The sequence below is a fragment of the Girardinichthys multiradiatus genome, chromosome Y (assembly GCF_021462225.1).
Source record: "Girardinichthys multiradiatus isolate DD_20200921_A chromosome Y, DD_fGirMul_XY1, whole genome shotgun sequence".
Classification (NCBI taxonomy): Eukaryota; Metazoa; Chordata; class Actinopteri; order Cyprinodontiformes; family Goodeidae; genus Girardinichthys; species Girardinichthys multiradiatus.
Genome location: NC_061818.1, coordinates 37,776,784 through 37,796,660, shown reverse-complemented (window position 1 = coordinate 37,796,660; position 19,877 = coordinate 37,776,784). Strand labels below are relative to the sequence as shown.

Sequence of the window (19,877 nt, the reverse complement as noted above, 5' to 3'; positions counted from 1 at the left end):
TCACCTGAACACTTTCATAAGCTCTAATGGAGCCAGTCTGTTGTAGGGAAACACGGCGCCGACAGGTCCGGTCATCACCTCATGGTTGAGTCCTGCAGCTTCTGTAGGGAACAGACCAGGATACAGTAAACCGGAGCGTTTTCATTTGAAGCTGCTTTTGTGGATTCTCACCAAGCTGCAGCTTGAAGTCGCCGTACGTTTCCGGGTTTCTCACGGTGGAGCAGATGTAGATCTCTGGTTGAGCCTCCGCTGATGAACAGTCCAGGATCTTCAACAGCAGCTTCACCAGACTTCCTGCGACGTCAGGATCGTACACCACGTCTGCAGGAAACGGCAACGACAGGAGCAGTCAGCTGAGAATGACCTGTTCCATCAGAGAAGAACCACCCAGCCTGATTTAAGACCTGCAGCGATGACCGTGTCGGCTCTTATCCCTCGGATCTGCTCCTCCGTCACTGTCGTCCAGTCCAGCTCGTCCACTCTGATGGCAGGAGACGTTTCCTCCCCGAGACGGTTCAGCCGGACATTTTCTCTGAGTTTTTCCAGGACTGCGGAGTGACAGTCGCTGAAGACGAATCTAAGCGGGTTGCAGGAGCGGCAGACGGTGATACCTGTTAATCCGACACCGCTTCCCAGCTCCAGAACCGACCTACAGGAACAAATTAGTTAAAAACTTTTCAGGCTTCTGAGTAAATCTACACCGTGATTTAGGCGAGGTAATACCTGCCGGTGAACACCTGTTGGTTTTCCAGAGTCCACTCAGCCAGGTAAAGAGCAGCTTCCCAGGTCACCAGACCAGTCGTTCCCTCGGATATCAGAGCGATGCTTTCCAGAAGGCTGATGGCGTCTCCATTAGGCTTGAGAACATGAATCAGATCCAAACTCTGAATCACTTTATATTCAATCATCAAACTACTGATATCTGGGATGATGATGATGGATGAGGAGGATGCACGTTATTTCAACTTCATGCTGCCATCGCCACCATTTTAGGGTTTTTAACCAGCAGCACTTTGACATATACAGGTCCTTCTCAAAATATTAGCATATTGTGATAAAGTTCATTATTTTCCATAATGTCATGATGAAAATTTAACATTCATATGTTTTAGATTTATTGCACACTAACTGAAATATTTCAGGTCTTTTATTGTCTTAATACGGATGATTGTGGCATACAGCTCATGAAAACCCAAAATTCCTATCTCACAAAATTAGCATATTTCATCCGACCAATAAAAGAAAAGTGTTTTTAATACAAAAAACGTCAACCTTCAAATAATCATGTACAGTTATGCACTCAATACTTGGTCAGGAATCCTTTTGCAGAAAGGACTGCTTCAATGCGGCGTGGCATGGAGGCAATCAGCCTGTGGCACTGCTGAGGTCTTATGGAGGCCCAGGATGCTTCGATAGCGGCCTTTAGCTCATCCAGAGTGTTGGGTCTTGAGTCTCTCAACGTTCTCTTCACAATATCCCACAGATTCTCTATGGGGTTCAGGTCAGGAGAGTTGGCAGGCCAATTGAGCACAGTGATACCATGGTCAGTAAACCATTTACCAGTGGTTTTGGCACTGTGAGCAGGTGCCAGGTCGTGCTGAAAAATGAAATCTTCATCTCCATAAAGCTTTTCAGCAGATGGAAGCATGAAGTGCTCCAATATCTCCTGATAGCTAGCTGCATTGACCCTGCCCTTGATAAAACACAGTGGACCAACACCAGTAGCTGACACGGCACCCCAGACCATCACTGACTGTGGGTACTTGACACTGGACTTCTGGCATTTTGGCATTTCCTTCTCCCCAGTCTTCCTCCAGACTCTGGCACCTTGATTTCCGAATGACATGCAGAATTTGCTTTCATCCGAAAAAAGTACTTTGGACCACTGAGCAACAGTCCAGTGCTGCTTCTCTGTAGCCCAGGTCAGGCGCTTCTGCCGCTGTTTCTGGTTCAAAAGTGGCTTGACCTGGGGAATGCGGCACCTGTAGCCCATTTCCTGCACACGCCTGTGCACGGTGGCTCTGGATGTTTCTACTCCAGACTCAGTCCACTGCTTCCGCAGGTCCCCCAAGGTCTGGAATCAGCCCTTCTCCACAATCTTCCTCAGGGTCCGGTCACCTCTTCTCGTTGTGCAGCGTTTTCTGCCACACTTTTTCCTTCCCACAGACTTCCCACTGAGGTGCCTTGATACAGCACTCTGGGAACAGCCTATTTGTTCAGAAATTTCTTTCTGTGTCTTACCCTCTTGCTTGAGGGTGTCAATAGTGGCCTTCTGGACAGCAGTCAGGTCGGCAGTCTTACCCATGATTGGGGTTTTGAGTGATGAACCAGGCTGGGAGTTTTAAAGGCCTCAGGAATCTTTTGCAGGTGTTTAGAGTTAACTCGTTGATTCAGATGATTAGGTTCATAGCTCGTTTAGAGACCCTTTTAATGATATGCTAATTTTGTGAGATAGGAATTTTGGGTTTTCATGAGCTGTATGCCAAAATCATCTGTATTAAGACAATAAAAGACCTGAAATATTTCAGTTAGTGTGCAATGAATCTAAAATATATGAATGTTAAATTTTCATCATGACATTATGGAAAATAATGAACTTTATCACAATTTGCTAATATTTTGAGAAGGACCAGTATGTTCAATACTTATCCTCTTATTTAACTGGAACATTAATGTGTTTTCGTCTTTACTTACCGACCTGCTGGGGAATTGAGTGAATTTTGATGTCAATACTGCAACACCTTCAAATATGAAGGGCAAAAGTCCCTTAAACCAGTTAAATTAAGTAGGTATAACAAAAATCACATATCTAATTAGAACATTTATTAAATATCTAAAAAAGTCAATTTTCCTCACTTATTAGTACAACTGTTTATATATAAAATGTAGTATTTACCATTAATATGTAGAATTAAGTGTACATTACAATCATACATAAATAATATGTATAAGTACATATTTATGTACTTATACATATTTATAATGCAATAAATTACATAAAATTCTAAAATGTCTTAAATATACAAAAAAACATCTGTGCAAATGTTATGATAAAATGATTTGTAAACTGACGCACTCAAGTAATTATTAATAAAATATTTTTTGCATTTGATTTCACACGTATAAATTACTAGTCATTTGCTTGTGCTTCAGTGATGGAGATGTTCTGTACCAGGAAGTAGCTCTTGTAGCAGTCGGGGGTCTCCTCCACCCCCACCACCTCAGCCAGGGCATCGTACAGCTCATCCAGAGGGTCGCAGCCTGCAGCCTCCTGCTGCACAGAGACAGAACATTTACTACCCAGCATGTTGGAACCACAGTGAAGGTCTGTAGATCAAGGGGACTGTAGCAGAAATGACATGATTCTTTTCTGCTAAATCATCATTGATGTGTTATAATTTGAACAAAGTGAACACTGACCCGTTTGATGAGCTCAGTGAGGAACAGCCTCCTGAATCGGACTGATGGTGGAAACGTCTCACACAGAGGATGAAGACATGTCTGTAACAAAAACATTTAGCATTTAGGTTCTTTTTTTTTACTAATTATTGCAACTGTTTAACATAAAGTTTTGTGAGAGGACAATCTCACCTGCTTTAGCAGCTCTGAGGTAAACTCTGATGACTTGTTCTGCAGCTCGGTCTCTATAAACTGTTGGAGAAACAGTCAATGTGAGGCATCAGAAATTGTTTAGAAGATTACTAACAAGTCTGAGCAGTTCTTAAAACAACTGGAGCATTCAGACCAGCGTTGACACAATGCCAAGATGGAAAGACATCAGCAATCAGTTTAGGAAAGCAAGTCTTGCTGACCATCAATCTGATGGATCACAAGGTCATTTACAAATTATATCAAGTCCGTCATTCTGCAGAAAGAAAGATTGGAAAAAGCGTGAACAAGTATGGCTAAGTTGGAATAGTTGAAAGAAAAAGACTCCAGCTGCATCTGAATTAACCTCAAATCATCTGGGATATTGTCCTCTGGACAGATGAGACCAAATCTGAAAAGATTAATCTTATCAGCACACCTCATACCGGCTGTGAAGCCCTGGGGTGGAGAGCTGAGGATTTGGGATCCTGTAGGATGTCCAGCCAGAGGACACCTTGCTGGGTGTTTCTGGAGCCGAAAGCCTCCAGATGTTTAATATGTGATTAATGTCAACCAGCTGCTCTCTGCGGCTGTTTTAAATGAACGCTTTGCAGCAGAATCAGGCACATTTTTAACGGAGTTTGGTGGCGCCTCATACTCACAGTCCAGGGAAAGGAAGCCAAGCGGTTCATGGAGAAAAACGATGCTCTAAATTCCCTTAAAATATCCACATGTTTCCTCTTCTCTTTCTGCTCTAAAACCGCCATCTTCCACGTGTGTTTGTTTACTTCCTGCTTACCCACAGTTCAATGCGATAGCTGCTGGGTAACGTAGTTAAAATTTGATTAAATAGTCTGTATTTACATCAGAATGGCACACCAAGGATGTTTAAAATAGGAAAAGAGTACTATTCAAATGTTTGATCAGTCTATAAAATGAAGTATTGACATTTAAATAAAAACAGATCTAAAGTGAAAAAGAGACAGTAGAAACAGACACAAAAAACAGCTTTTAGAGGTTTTTTTTTTTTTTTTTTATCAGCTGAACGTTTCCTTCCCGCTCTTTGTTGCGGTGTTACTGCGGGAGGAGATAAACCTCTTTACAGTTTGGATGTTAACAGCAGCAACACCCTGACCTGGTGAGTAAAAAACACATCAATCTTTCTAGTTCTTCTTCTGTTCGGCCTAAATTTGAAAACTGTTTACCACTCATATATTTTTCATATACAGTATTAAGAAGAAGTGGTATTTGAGCTCTTATGCAGTTTTACAGTAAATTAAATATCAGATATCCTGTATAACAAACGCAACTACCTTAAAATGGCGCACACAAGTAATCAGTTAACACCGAACGATTAAACATAATATAATTATAATCATTTATCTGCTGGTAAATGCTAAAAACTATTGTTTTGTATAATATTACAGTTTTCTGTTTTAAAGACGGTTCGATTCCATGTTTATTAAGTAGAGAAACAATAGGTTATTAGTATAATTATTATTATTCAAAAGTAAATATAAAACTAGCGTGATGTAAACCAAATAATACAATAATGAGTCATAAAAATAAAATGATTAAAATAAACAAAAATTAAATAATAAAATTTAAATAATACCGATTTAAACCTAATAAGAAATTAACAATGAATTGAAATTAACAATAAAATTAATAATAAAAATGTAAATCCAATATTAAACAATAAAAGTAACTATAAAGAATATAGGGATTATATTAAATAATTAGCTGTAAAAACAAAATACAAAAAATTTGAAATACAATATGTAAATAATAAATAACTGTATATCTTATAAATGTAATAATAATAATAAAAGTAGCTTTAATAAACAAATACAAAATTATAAAAACAAGTTTAAAATAATAGAATAATAAGTAATAATGTTGAGAAGTCAAAGACAATACAAACAAATGCAATTAATAAATTGTGAAAAACCAAACTCAATAAACACCTATGTAAAATAGAAAATAACTATAAGAACTTGGATAATAAGAATATACAAATAATCATAATAAAAAATTATCAATAAATAACATTCAATCAAGGATTTAATAATGAAATACATTGTAACGAAGAAGCAAATATTCAGGCTGATGTCAAATTGTGTCATTTATTCTTATAATGTGATTCCTGTAATGCAGTCACATGACTCATCAACAGTTCCATCTCAATTCCACCACTATGTCTTGGTGTAAAGTAGCAGATAATGTAGCTTATGGAATATACTGCTGTCAGTAAATGAACACAGACATTACATCACAAGTGGGGTTCCACAGGGCTTCATTCTCGAACCACTATGCTGCACTTTACAAAAACTATGGATGTGTTCGAATGGCCCAGTCAAAATACGACCCTTATTAGGTCAGACTCTTATTACCAATTGTGGCATATAGATGTTATTATTATGATACCCGTTTTATTATTATAATTCTTATTATTTTTATTACTAATGCAATAACGATGATAATGAGAATGATTTCCTAGTGTCAATAAGTGCTGTATATTATACAATTATTTTTGCCCGTACATGTTATTATTAAATTTTGTGAAAATATATTGTTATGGATACATATATACATTCATACGCACTGCATTGTAGTTGATAAAATTGAAGTATAATTATATACACAGGAAATGATCAATCTGATAATGTTTGGAAGAGGGGTGGGACAAAATAAGTTTATATATCTAACTGCCCCCTTGAATATGTACATAACTATGCTGTGTTCACCATTGTTTTGCTTTTTTAGTTGTTTTTTATTTAGAACATATTGACTGAACTGAACCTAAATCCAACTGAGAATCTTTAAGATTCTCAAGTCAAGACTTGGAATGTTTATGTTTGAAAAATATTTTTCCTTGCGCATCACAATTGATAAAACGGACATAAAACGACAATTAAACACATTCAGGTTCATGGTTGGACATCACCAGCCATAGACGGCATATTTTTGCCTTTCACCAAACACTTTCGATTAATTTTCACTGGGAATTCAGGGTAATTCATACAGAGTGGAACATAAAAAACACGCCTGTTTCTGACCGAACTCTTTAAGGGACGGATTATAAACAAAGAAAATGGCGATGGGCTTCAAGTAAAGGAACAGGATTCAAGTGGAATGTGAAGGCGTTTATGAAGGTTAAATTAAGGGAGGTAAAATACATTTATCACATTCGCGCCTCGATTAAATTTTGTTTTCTATATGTTTAACAGTCTTCAGGTTTAAAAGAGCTTCAGCCTTTTAATTCGGCGAAGCTTTAAGCGCTTAAAGTCGACGAGCTTCAAGCAGGAGTTTGACAGGAAGCACAGAATAAACCATTAGCTTTTTATTTGAATCGCTTCTACTATAAATGTTCTTCCGTGGTGATAACTGCGTATGTTTTTTTCTCAGCAAGCACAACGGCTAACCTACTTTCTGCTCGTGGGTTGTAAAATCGAGATCACTGTCGCAGAAATCAATGACGTTCCTGCTCCGGGCTCTCCGTGTTGCCATGACAACCACCCCTGGTGCGTGAAGGGCGAAAGAAGGAGGCCGAATATCTCCCCAAAGTCCCCTCAAACACTGCCTGATTTAGAGGTTTTTCTCGGATTGGGTTTATCTGTCAAAAGACACCGTCCATGTTAGTTTAGTGATTGAATACCGTGACTCCAATATTTGATGCGGCATTTCTTTCTGATTGTAAAATGTCATTTATTTAACGAACTCTTGAAAATCCTCATCTGAATCTCATTTCTGTTTCCGAATCGACAGACCCTCTTGATGTCTCTAAAAGGATTTTCAGCAACTGTTTTTTACTTGACATCTACAGTTTTTGTCCAGTGGAAGCAGGGGCAATTGTCCTGTTTTTTCACACTAATTCTGCTCTTTAGTTTCGTACAAAAATAAAGGAAACAAAAGATACATCTCTTTTAATTGGAATATAGTAAATTTATTACGGTTGGTTAAATCAAAAATGGAATCATATAGATTTATTGCACACAGAGTTATATATGTAAAGTATTTATTTCTGATCATTTTGATGATTATAGCTTACTGCCCATAAAAAAACAAAAATCATTAACTTAGAAATTAGACTATTACAACAGACCAAAAAAAAATGATTTATTTAATAATAAACCTCTCGTTTTCAGGGCTCCTTTATTTCAGGGGTCTCCTGGACCTGAGGGGTTATCTTCAGCTCTTTGTTTGCTAGGCATTGCCTAATTGAGTTTAAAGTGGTGCACAGAGCTCCCATCTCTAAACCTCTTTATGTCTGAACTCTGCGAGGGGCAAATATGCTGAAGCGTCCCTCATCCAAATGTTTTGGCTTTGTCCACGTCTGAACAAACACTGGTGGGAAATCTTTCAGACTTTGTCATGTGTATTGGACACACGTCTGAGCCCTAAGTCGTCGATTGCTCTATTTGGTGTTGCAGAGGGAGTGGTGAATCTAAATAAAAACCAACATCATGTTCTATCTTTCTCCTCTCTGCTGGCCAGAAGAGCCATTCTGCTCAGGTGGAGGGAGGCGTCCCCGCCTACTCACACTCAGTGGTTGGATGACATCATGTCCTGTTTAAAACTGGAGAAAATTAGACTCTCACTCCCAACAGAATGAGGGTCAATTCGAAACCTTTCCTGAAACCTTTCCAGTGTCTTTGACCACACAATTTACTGGAAGCAATGGAGCTTCTTGACTACAAAGAACAATCTTTCTTTTCCTTTTTTTGGCAGTGAGGGATTGTTTTCCGTTTTAATGTTATAGTTTATGTACTGTGTGTGTTATGGTCTAAATTGACTTTTGTTAAGGTTTTCATCAAGGTTTACAGGCAAATCTTTTATTCCCAATTTTGATGAATCTTCCTTTTTTGATAAATGAAATATCAATACAAAGATTTTGAATAAAAAATAAAAAGGATTTATATGACATACACATCCAGTAATGGCTATGTTATGGCCTAGATCATCTTGTCCTGTAGAGGGTTGTTGATACCCTAAGAAGCCCTTTGAAAATATGGAATAGAAATATCCTTAATTGACCCACAGTGGGGAAATTTGGGGGACCAGCAGCAAAGTGAAAGCAAATTTACACTAAGGTAAAAAACATAAAAAAAAATAATCATTAGGAATAAGAGACTGTCCAGTAGGAGAAAAATTTACAGCATAAGTTAAAAAAAATACTGTACAGTCAGATTAAATGAAATGTGCAATATGCGAAGTGATCCTTCATTCCAGTCTAAAATGTGATTCTTGGTTTTGCTTTGTTGACATTAAAACTTCTATGAAATTTTTCCTGCTGTGTGTCCTCAGAGCTGCTGACGTTATGGTGCTGAAGATCTTCTTCCCACAGTGCTGCAACCGGGCGGACAGCGGGCTGCTAGTGGGCCGCTGGATCTCCAGTCATGGCTCAGCTGTGGTTCTGGCAGTCATCCACTATCCGTTCATCCCGGGACAGGTGAAGCAGTACATCCAGCAGGTCGGTGCTACACTACGTTACTCCATTGTGGTCAAAAATAATAATACACCTTCAAACTTTTACTTAATTATACTTTCAGGAACTGATTTGCAACCTATGTTTGCTGACTTGGTGTTTCTACGCACAGTTGAGACCTTTTTATTGCAAATATGATTGATAAGGAACCAGTTAAGACTTGTTTAGTTGAATTAGCATTAGTCCTATCAGGGGTCAATTAACGAAGCCTCAGTAACTAATTTAATGAATTCTCTTCAGTATTTGTCTTATTTGATCACCTTGTATATATCATATCTGTATGCGCTGACTTACATTTTCAGCCCTCAGTACTTCGATTCTTCAAATCTTTCTGTATTCTTGATGTTTTTTACATCCATTTTTGTGTGATTGATTCAATGTTTTAATTTTAGAAAATAACTTAAAAATACTTTGTCTGAGTAAGTGAAAGTTAATTTTATTTTTCCATCAATTGCAGGAACCAGTAAAGGCTTTTAAACCTTTAAGGGTGCCTATTTACAGCGCCTTGCAAAAGTATTGAGTCATTTTTAAAGGTTACAACCACAAACTTTAGTGTGTTTTATTGTGATTTTTTTGTGATAGACCAGCACAAAGGAGAATGTAGTTGTAAAGTGAAAGAAAATAATTGATAGTTTTTAATATTTTTATAAATACAAATCTGCATGAGGCATGCTTTTATATTCAGTCCCTCAGAATCAATACTTTCAGACAACCTCAATGTCTTCAGGTTTGTCTCTACCGGCTTGGAACATCGAGACATCGCCCTCATTCTTCTTTACAAAACAGCTCAAGCTCAGACAAATCGGATGGAGAGTTTCCGTGAACATCAATTTTCAAGTCTTGGCTCCGATTCGAAATTAGATTTAGGTCTCTACTTTGACTAGGACATGGCTATGGTTTGATCTAGTCAGTTCCAAGTGTTTTGCTAACAGGTTTTCTTCCAGAACTGCTCTTTTTTTTAGCTCCACCCATCTACCCTGATCCCTGTCCCTGCTGAAGAAAAGCATCCCCACACCATGATGGAACCACCACCATGTACCACTGTGGGGTTGGTGTGTTCAGGGTGATATCCAGTTATAGTTTTCTACCACACATTGCATTCTGCATGCGGACCAAAGAGTTTCATTTTGGTCTCATCTGAGCACAGAAGCTTCTTGAACATGTTTGCTGTGTCTCCTACAAGGTTACACGGCAAACTGAAGACGGGACTTCTTTTAATGGCTTATGGAGTGCTAAACTCAGTTGTCCTGTCAAAAGCTTCTCCCACCACAGCTGTTGATCTCCAGAGTTAACATGGACCTCTTGGCTGCTTCTCCAAATATATGTTCTCCATGTCTTGGTCGGTCTGCAGCTGGTCCATACTCTTTCCATGTTCAGATGATGGATTTAGCAAAGCTCTGTGAGATGTTCAAAGCTCAAATCTAGCCCTGCTTTAAACTTCTCCACAACTTTCTGCCTGACCTTTCTGCTAAGTCCCTTGGTCTTCATGATGCCGTTGGTTCTCTAATGTTCTCTAACGAGGCCATAAACAGAACAGCTGTAGTAATGCACAGATTAAATCACAGACAAAATCAACATGTCTTGACTTGACTTCCTTCTGTTTTCTCCTCAAAGATCCAGGCTCAAAGCGGCGTGGAGCTGTCGGTTCTCGGCTCCTGGAGTTTACCCAAAGACGGGCAGGAGGGCATGGAGAGCTTCCTCAAGGACCTGAGCACCATCTTCCCCAAGGAACGCTGGCTCCAGATCAGCCGTCAGTTCGGAAAGACGGGGTTCATCTGCGAGGTGCTCAGCAGAGATCAGAGTGAGAACCTCTACCTGATGTTCACACCAAGCAGGAGCTCAGGACAGGATCTGCTTCTCATCTTTGATTAACATCATTAATATATTAGAAATAGACAGAAAACTCAAAGTTGATCAACTTCCTTCCTTCCTTCCTACCACTCACCAACCCAGCTTCCTTCCTTCCTTCCTTCCTACCACCCACCAACCCAGCTTCCTTCCTTCCTTCCTACCACTCACCAACCCAGCTTCCTTCCTTCCTTCCTTCCTACCACCCACCAACCCAGCTTCCTTCCTTCCTTCCTTCCTACCACCCACCAACCCAGCTTCCTTCCTTCCTTCCTACCACTCACCAACCCAGCTTCCTTCCTTCCTTCCTTCCTACCACTCACCAACCCAGCTTCCTTCCTTCCTTCCTTCCTACCACTCACCAACCCAGCTTCCTTCCTTCCTTCCTTCCTACCACCCACCAACCCAGCTTCCTTCCTTCCTTCCTACCACTCACCAACCCAGCTTCCTTCCTTCCTTCCTTCCTACCACCCACCAACCCAGCTTCCTTCCTTCCTTCCTACCACTCACCAACCCAGCTTCCTTCCTTCCTTCCTTCCTACCACTCACCAACCCAGCTTCCTTCCTTCCTTCCTTCCTACCACCCACCAACCCAGCTTCCTTCCTTCCTTCCTACCACCCACCAACCCAGCTTCCTTCCTTCCTTCCTTCCTACCACCCACCAACCCAGCTTCCTTCCTTCCTTCCTACCACCCACCAACCCAGCATCCTTCCTTACTTCCTTCCTTCCTAACACCCACCAACCCAGCTTCCTCCCTTCCTTCCTTCCTACCACCCACCAACCCAGCTTCCTTCCTTCCTACCACCCACCAACCCAGCTTCCTACCTTCCTTCCTTCCTTCCTACCACCCACCAACCCAGCTTCCTTCATTCCTTCCTTCCTACCACCCACCAACCCAGCTTCCTTCCTTCCTTCCTTCCTACCACCCACCAACCCAGCTTCCTCCCTTCCTTCCTTCCTACCACCCACCAACCCAGCTTCCTTCCTTCCTACCACCCACCAACCCAGCTTCCTACCTTCCTTCCTTCCTTCCTACCACCCACCAACCCAGCTTCCTTCCTTTCTTCCTTCCTACCACCCACCAACCCAGCTTCCTTCCTTCCTTCCTACCACTCACCAACCCAGCTTCCTTCCTTCCTTCCTTCCTACCACCCACCAACCCAGCTTTCTTCCTTCCTTCCTTCCTACCACCCACCAACCCAGCTTCCTTCCTTACTTCCTTCCTACCACCCACCAACCCAGCTTCCTTCCTTCCTTCCTACCACTCACCAACCCAGCTTCCTTCCTTCCTTCCTTCCTACCACCCACCAACCCAGCTTCCTTCCTTCCTTCCTACCACCCACCAACCCAGCTTCCTTCCTTACTTCCTTCCTTCCTACCACCCACCAACCCAGCATCCTTCCTTACTTCCTTCCTTCCTAACACCCACCAAACCAGCTTCCTCCCTTCCTTCCTTCCTACCACCCACCAACCCAGCTTCCTTCCTTCCTACCACCCACCAACCCAGCTTCCTACCTTCCTTCCTTCCTACCACCCACCAACCCAGCTTCCTTCCTTCCTTCCTACCACCCACCAACCCAGCTTCCTTCCTTCCTTCCTTCCTACCACCCACCAACCCAGCTTCCTACCTTCCTTCCTTCCTTCCTACCACCCACCAACCCAGCTTCCTTCCTTCCTTCCTTCCACCCACCAACCCAGCTTCCTTCCTTACTTTCTTCCTTCCTACCACCCACCAACCCAGCTTCCTTCCTTACTTCCTTCCTTCCTAACACCCACCAACCCAGCTTCCTACCTTCCTACCTTCCTTCCTACCACCCACCAACCCAGCTTCCTTCCTTCCTTCTTTCCTACCACCCACCAACCCAGCTTCCTTCCTTACTTCCTTCCTACCACCCACCAACCCAGCTTCCTTCCTTCCTTCCTTCCTACCACCCACCAACCCAGCTTCCTTCCTTCCTTCCTTCCTACCACCCACCAACCCAGCTTCCTTCCTTCCTTCCTTCCACCCACCAACCCAGTTTCCTTCCTTACTTCCTTCCTTCCTACCACCCACCAACCCAGCTTCCTTCCTTACTTCCTTCCTTCCTAACACCCACCAACCCAGCTTCCTACCTTCCTTCCTACCACCCACCAACCCAGCTTCCTTCCTTCCTTCCTTCCTACCACCCACCAACCCAGCTTCCTTCCTTCCTTCCTTCCACCCACCAACCCAGTTTCCTTCCTTACTTCCTTCCTTCCTACCACCCACCAACCCAGCTTCCTTCCTTACTTCCTTCCTTCCTAACACCCACCAACCCAGCTTCCTACCTTCCTTCCTACCACCCACCAACCCAGCTTCCTTCCTTACTTCCTTCCTTCCTACCACCCACCAACCCAGCTTCCTACCTTCCTTCCTTCCTTCCTACCACCCACCAACCCAACTTCCTTCCTTACTTCCTTCCTTCCTAACACCCACCAACCCAGCTTCCTCCCTTCCTTCCTACCACCCACCAACCCAGCTTCCTTTGTTCCTTCCTTCCTACCACCCACCAACCCAGCTTCCTTCCTTACTTCCTTCCTTCCTAACACCCACCAACCCAGCTTCCTTCCTTCCTTCCTACCACCCACCAACCCAGCTTCCTTCCTTCCTTCCTTCCTACCACCCACCAACCCAGCTTCCTACCTTCCTTCCTACCACCCACCAACCCAGCTTCCTTCCTTCCTTCCTTCCACCCACCAACCCAGCTTCCTTCCTTACTTCCTTCCTTCCTACCACCCACCAACCCAGCTTCCTTCCTTACTTCCTTCCTTCCTAACACCCACCAACCCAGCTTCCTACCTTCCTTCCTACCACCCACCAACCCGGCTTCCTTCCTTACTTCCTTCCTACCACCCACCAACCCAGCTTCCTTCCTTCCTTCCTTCCTACCACCCACCAACCCAGCTTCCTTCCTTCCTTCCTTCCTACCACCCACCAACCCAGCTTCCTTCCTTCCTTCCTTCCACCCACCAACCCAGCTTCCTTCCTTACTTCCTTCCTTCCTACCACCCACCAACCCAGCTTCCTTCCTTACTTCCTTCCTTCCTAAAACCCACCAACCCAGCTTCCTACCTTCCTTCCTACCACCCACCAACCCAGCTTCCTTCCTTCCTTCTTTCCTACCACCCACCAACCCAGCTTCCTTCCTTACTTCCTTCCTTCCTACCACCCACCAACCCAGCTTCCTACCTTCCTTCCTTCCTTCCTACCACCCACCAACCCAGCTTTCTTCCTTCCTTCCTTCCACCCACCAACCCAGCTTCCTTCCTTACTTCCTTCCTTCCTACCACCCACCAACCCAGCTTCCTTCCTTACTTCCTTCCTTCCTAACACCCACCAACCCAGCTTCCTACCTTCCTTCCTACCACCCACCAACCCAGCTTCCTTCCTTACTTCCTTCCTTCCTACCACCCACCAACCCAGCTTCCTACCTTCCTTCCTTCCTTCCTAACACCCACCAACCCAGCTTCCTCCCTTCCTTCCTACCACCCACCAACCCAGCTTCCTTTGTTCCTTCCTTCCTACCACCCACCAACCCAGCTTCCTTCCTTACTTCCTTCCTTCCTAACACCCACCAACCCAGCTTCCTTCCTTACTTCCTTCCTTCCTAACACCCACCAACCCAGCTTCCTACCTTCCTTCCTTCCTTCGTACCACCCACCAACCCAGCTTCCTTCCTTCCTACCTTCCTTCCTACCACCCACCAACCCAGCTTCCTTCCTTCCTTCTTTCCTACCACCCACCAACCCAGCTTCCTTCCTTACTTCATTCCTTCCTACCACCCACCAACCCAGCTTCCTTCCTTCCTTCCTTCCTACCACCCACCAACCCAGCTTCCTTCCTTCCTTCCTTCCTTCCTACCACCCACCAACCCAGCTTCCTTCCTTCCTTCCTTCCTTCCTACCACCCACCAACCCAGCTTCCTTCCTTCTTTCCTTCCTACCACCCACCAACCCAGCTTCCTTCCTTCCTTCCTACCACCCACCAACCCAGCTTCCTTCCTTCCTTCTTTCCTACCACCCACCAACCCAGCTTCCTTCCTTACTTCCTTCCTTCCTACCACCCACCAACCCAGCTTCCTACCTTCCTTCCTTCCTTCCTACCACCCACCAACCCAGCTTTCTTCCTTCCTTCCTTCCACCCACCAACCCAGCTTCCTTCCTTACTTCCTTCCTTCCTACCACCCACCAACCCAGCTTCCTTCCTTACTTCCTTCCTTCCTAACACCCACCAACCCAGCTTCCTACCTTCCTTCCTACCACCCACCAACCCAGCTTCCTTCCTTACTTCCTTCCTTCCTACCACCCACCAACCCAGCTTCCTACCTTCCTTCCTTCCTTCCTAACACCCACCAACCCAGCTTCCTCCCTTCCTTCCTACCACCCACCAACCCAGCTTCCTTTGTTCCTTCCTTCCTACCACCCACCAACCCAGCTTCCTTCCTTACTTCCTTCCTTCCTAACACCCACCAACCCAGCTTCCTTCCTTACTTCCTTCCTTCCTAACACCCACCAACCCAGCTTCCTACCTTCCTTCCTTCCTTCGTACCACCCACCAACCCAGCTTCCTTCCTTCCTACCTTCCTTCCTACCACCCACCAACCCAGCTTCCTTCCTTCCTTATTTCCTACCACCCACCAACCCAGCTTCCTTCCTTACTTCATTCCTTCCTACCACCCACCAACCCAGCTTCCTTCCTTCCTTCCTTCCTACCACCCACCAACCCAGCTTCCTTCCTTCCTTCCTTCCTACCACCCACCAACCCAGCTTCCTTCCTTCCTTCCTTCCTTCCTACCACCCACCAACCCAGCTTCCTTCCTTCCTTCCTTCCTTCCTACCACCCACCAACCCAGCTTCCTTCCTTCCTTCCTTCCTACCACCCACCAACCCAGCTTCCTTCCTTCCTTCCTTCCTTCCTACCACCCACCAACCCAGCTTCCTTCCTTCCTTCCTTCCTTCCTACCACCCACCAACCCAGCTTCCTTCCTTACTTCCTTCCTTCCTACCACTCACCAACCCAGCTTCCTTCCTTCCTTCCTTCCTACCACCCACCAACCCAGCTTCCTTCCTTCCTTCATTCCTGTATCATTTTTGCCAGGTTCCATCCAGTTCATGAGAAATTTGTAATTTATATTTTAAAATAGGTGAAAAGGACTGGAAAATAAAAATGAAATATGTGTAGGAACCCTGAGCTTTTTATGAATGGATGAACTCTTTGTTTCAAACACATGAACAACAAATGTCCACATGAAGAAAATGTGATAAAAATGAGAGTAATAATCAGATAAAACCCTCATATTCAGTTCAAGAAGGAGCAGGTAGAAGGCGATGCTTATTAAATTCTACCATCCAGTATCTATATTATGGATTTCAGTCTAGAATATCTAAATATCTTGTGCTTTAAGGTGTAAAACAAAAACAACATACAGTCATTAAGGATATTTATTGATAACTTGATCTTCAATTGAGCATTTAATAAAATCTACTATGTGTTTTATCCTTTAAAACAAGTTAAAATTATCTCTGATATTTCAAAACTTCTTGATCAGTCTGTGAACTCTTCTCCTTCAGTTTTCAGTAAGAATTCAGGTGAAAAAGTAGTTCCACAAAAAGAGAAGAAGAAGAGTGAAGAGGACGGTGGAGATGGAGAGCAGGAGGATGAAGAGAAGGTGATCTTCGTCCACTATGAGCAGAGGAAGGTGATGCTGTCACAGCTTCATCCCATCGAGATCCAAGACTCTGAGAGCAAATCCGAACCTCCGTCTGAGCTCAGACAGGTACCACGTGATGATTCTCTGTGGGTTCACTGCATCCAACAGACTTCCCTCTAATCTTGTTTCTGATGATCGAGGTTGTCTAGGCTTTCTGAAGGTCTTACAGAGTTTTTCTTTAGACTTTGGCTGCTTTATTACTGATTTTCAGCCAACTGCTAGGCCCTTTTCAGAGGAAGCTACTTTATGCTGACCTACAAGCCCTTTCAAACTTTTGCATACGTTCTGAACCCTTTCCCTCTTTACAACCACACGTATCATTTCAAAATAATGAAAACTTGAAAAGTGAGGCATGCATTTGTGTGGAGCCTACCCAACCGAGCCAGTACTTTGTAGAACCACCCCTTGGTGCCGATCCAGTTGCAGCTGTAACTGCTGCTGGCTTTTTTCTCTGCCAGCTCTGAACCTTTAGAGCAGGGGGCTCCAACCTTTGCAAGCCAAAGAGCCATTTTTGTCCTCGTTCCTACAAAACCCACAAATTTAGCATATTATGTTCTGCAAATGCCTTCAAAGTATAAATTTGTTTTAAGGTTAAATTAAACCACTGTTTAGTTGTATTTTCAGTTTTTAGAACAGTTAAGTGCCTGAATGGAACTGAGTATAAAAGCTCAGATTCAACCTAACAACAAAAACAAATGATAAAACAAAACAGTAACACACATTTTATTATTAGTGTCTTTCTCCTGGTAAATTCTAAGCAGATATTGACCAAATACATGGAATACCTAATAAAAGTAGACTTTCTAATATGTTTAAAGACACTGTCGACTTCATGTGATTGTCTCAGGTCCTCTGCAGCCTCTAACAAGTTCTCCAGGATTGTTCTGAATTTAGCTCCATCCATCTTCTCATCAACTTTGACCAGCTTCCCTGTCCCTGGTGAAGAAAACCATCCCCACAGCATGATGCTGCCACCACCATGTCTCACCATATATAGCATTTTTTATGTAGACCAAAATGCTCAGATCTTCTTCCACACATTCCTTGAAACCTGCCTGTTGGTTCAGGTGGACCGCCATGTCTTAGTTGGTTCACAGTTTAGCAAAACTCACTCAGGTGGACTCTATTAACTAATTATGTGAGTTCTGAAAGCACTGTATTATGTGTCAAAGTAAAGGGGTCAGAATACAGAATCATGTATCACTTTCCTTCAATTTCACAGTGATCCACAACTTTGTGTTGGTTTTTCACATTAAATAGTAGTAAAAAAAAACTTTAAAGGGTATAAATACTTTTGCGAGGCGCTGTATGAATCATTCAGGGAACTTTAGCTCCCAGAAAGGTCAGTATGAGGGTACAAGGGTTTGTTTTTATTCACTAACACCGTTCCTCCTCCACCTTCTCCTCGCTGTGCAGATGTTCGGGACGGTGGCCTCCAGCCAGCCGCTTTTCTTCCTGGACAAGTATGACGACGGGCCACTGAAGTCGACCCACTGGCAGTCCGAAGGGCGAGAGGCCAGCATCATCGTGGAGCTGTTCAAACAGGCCTCAGTGCCGCTGTGTGTCCTCATCAGCTGGCTGCTTTCTTTGTGGACATGGATCTGCAACATCCGGTGAGAAGAACAAGACAGAGCTCAAACATTTAAATAAAAATGCAGTGATGTGATTGTTCTGTGAAAATGGCTGAAAATGCAATCTAAAACTGTCAGATTTCCATGTTTTTTCAGCCAGAAAACTAAAGAACAAGTTAGGAATGGGCTGGTTTCTGGCATCAAGGTACAGAAAGTTTAAAAAAAGTTGCAGATTGAAAATGGGTAAAATTCTCCATCATATTTTTCCTACGGTTCAAATCCTTTAAATGAGATGCCAGAAAAAGCTTCTCCAGGTGTATAGATTACGCTCCCCCACCTGTTCCTGCACACTGCCAATCAGCTGGCATTAAGAAGGCTATTATACTATGAAAATGATGGCTACAGTTTTCAGCGTTATGAGTGGCATGCTTAAAAAGCAGCTCTCCATGAGCAGATAGCCCCACTAATTAACCAGCTAACACAGGGTTCCTGCAATCTTCAGATGTCTCGGTGTTCAGCCTGAAAAAGTCACAATTTTGTCTGGATTTTCCATTTTCTAAGCCTTAAAGTACATCCTAGTTGCATGTTACCTTTCTGCTCCTGAAGGAGGCTTAATGTAGTTTATCTGCGAATTAAAATCAAAACGTTTTCAACATCTCATTCTTCTTAGGAGGATCCATATTAGATGAGAGATGGCTTGAAAACAGGGATTTTTTATAAAAACATAATTAACTTGACTAAGTTGTATTAAACTAGCTTAAATGACCATATATGGTAAGTGTCATGTAAGTCAGTTATTAGTATAACTGTAATTATCAGCATATTGTGTTAATTTAGCAGCTGCAGCAACAATTATTGCTTTTCAGTTTTAACTAAAAACAATCAGATCATCTCGTTCATTTTGTTTTGTACTCGTACTCGTCGTCTTCCGCTTATCCGGGACCGGGTCGCAGGGGCAGCAGACTCAGCAGAGACGCCCAGACGTCCCTCTTCCCAGACACCTCCTCCAGCTCCTCCAGGGGGAGCCCAAGGCGTTCCCAGGCCAGCCGAGAGACATAGACCCTCTAGCGTGTCCTGGGCCGTCCCCTGGACCTCCTCCCGGTGGTACGTGCCTGGAACACCTCCCGAAGAAGGCGTCCAGGAGGCATCCGGTATAGATGCCTGAGCCACCTCAACTGGCTCCTCTCGATGTGGAGGAGCAGCGGCTCTACTCCGAGCCCCTCCCGGATGACTGAGCTCCTCACCCTATCTCTAAGGGAGTGCCCGGCCACCCTACGGAGGAAGCTCATTTCAGTCGCTTGTATCCGGGATCTCGTTCTTTCGGTCATGACCCAAAGTTCATGGCCATAGGTGAGGGTAGGAACGTAGACCGACCGGTAAATCAAGAGTAAATCGATATTCAAGGTTATCATACTGGTCCATGTCTATTATCATTTTTCTTTTGAATAAAAAGGTTCTAATGAATTCAGTTATTTAAAAATATATTACATTTTATTAACAGAAATAATTGTTTAATAAGTTAAACAAATCTTGTTTGGCTGTTTTTGAGCTTTTTTATCTCTTTTATCTCCTGGTCAGTTGGTACATAAATATAAACTAAAATTAATAAACTCATTGAATATTAAAAATGGGATTTCTCTCATCATTTGCAG

General features: G+C 43.1%; 2 protein-coding genes across 4 annotated transcripts in view; one reads left to right on the top strand and one right to left on the bottom strand.

The window, feature by feature from the left end:
• Positions 1-7,098, bottom strand: LOC124864184 (protein-lysine N-methyltransferase EEF2KMT-like). Its single transcript, XM_047358849.1, has 9 exons — positions 7,018-7,098; positions 4,251-4,385; positions 3,592-3,651; positions 3,421-3,501; positions 3,173-3,274; positions 724-857; positions 405-649; positions 172-321; positions 1-101 (listed from the first exon to the last, which is right to left on the bottom strand). The coding sequence occupies exons 1-9, from the start codon at positions 7,096-7,098 to the stop codon at positions 1-3; spliced, it is 1,089 nt and encodes a 362-aa protein (XP_047214805.1).
• LOC124864257 (phosphatidylinositol N-acetylglucosaminyltransferase subunit Q-like) overlaps positions 4,466-19,877 on the top strand; it is a 25,786-nt gene continuing 10,374 nt past the window's right edge. Inside the window, exons 1-6 of one of the 3 annotated variants that reach the window (XM_047358951.1) lie at positions 6,682-6,758; positions 6,997-7,112; positions 8,896-9,061; positions 10,691-10,877; positions 16,515-16,720; positions 18,071-18,267. In XM_047358951.1, the coding sequence (XP_047214907.1) occupies positions 8,909-9,061; positions 10,691-10,877; positions 16,515-16,720; positions 18,071-18,267 (743 nt within the window). In that variant the 5' untranslated portion in view covers positions 6,682-6,758; positions 6,997-7,112; positions 8,896-8,908. Of the gene's footprint in view, positions 4,727-6,612; positions 6,759-6,996; positions 7,113-8,895; positions 9,062-10,690; positions 10,878-16,514; positions 16,721-18,070; positions 18,268-19,877 lie in introns of those variants that run through there. The other 2 variants (XM_047358950.1, XM_047358949.1) reach the window with 2 other exon arrangements.

What these genes read in the sequence shown, in the direction of transcription:
- LOC124864184 (XM_047358849.1), bottom strand. Translation starts at nt 7,098, where the DNA reads ATGGCAACACGGAGAGCCCGGAGCAGGAACGTCATTGATTTCTGCGAC. An exon ending in CCTCAGAGCTGCTAAAGCAG is followed by an intron (nt 3,502 to 3,591) that starts GTGAGATTGTCC and finishes TTTTTGTTACAG; the next exon opens with ACATGTCTTCATCCTCTGTG. An exon ending in GCTACAAGAGCTACTTCCTG is followed by an intron (nt 858 to 3,172) that starts GTACAGAACATC and finishes CATGTTCTCAAG; the next exon opens with CCTAATGGAGACGCCATCAG.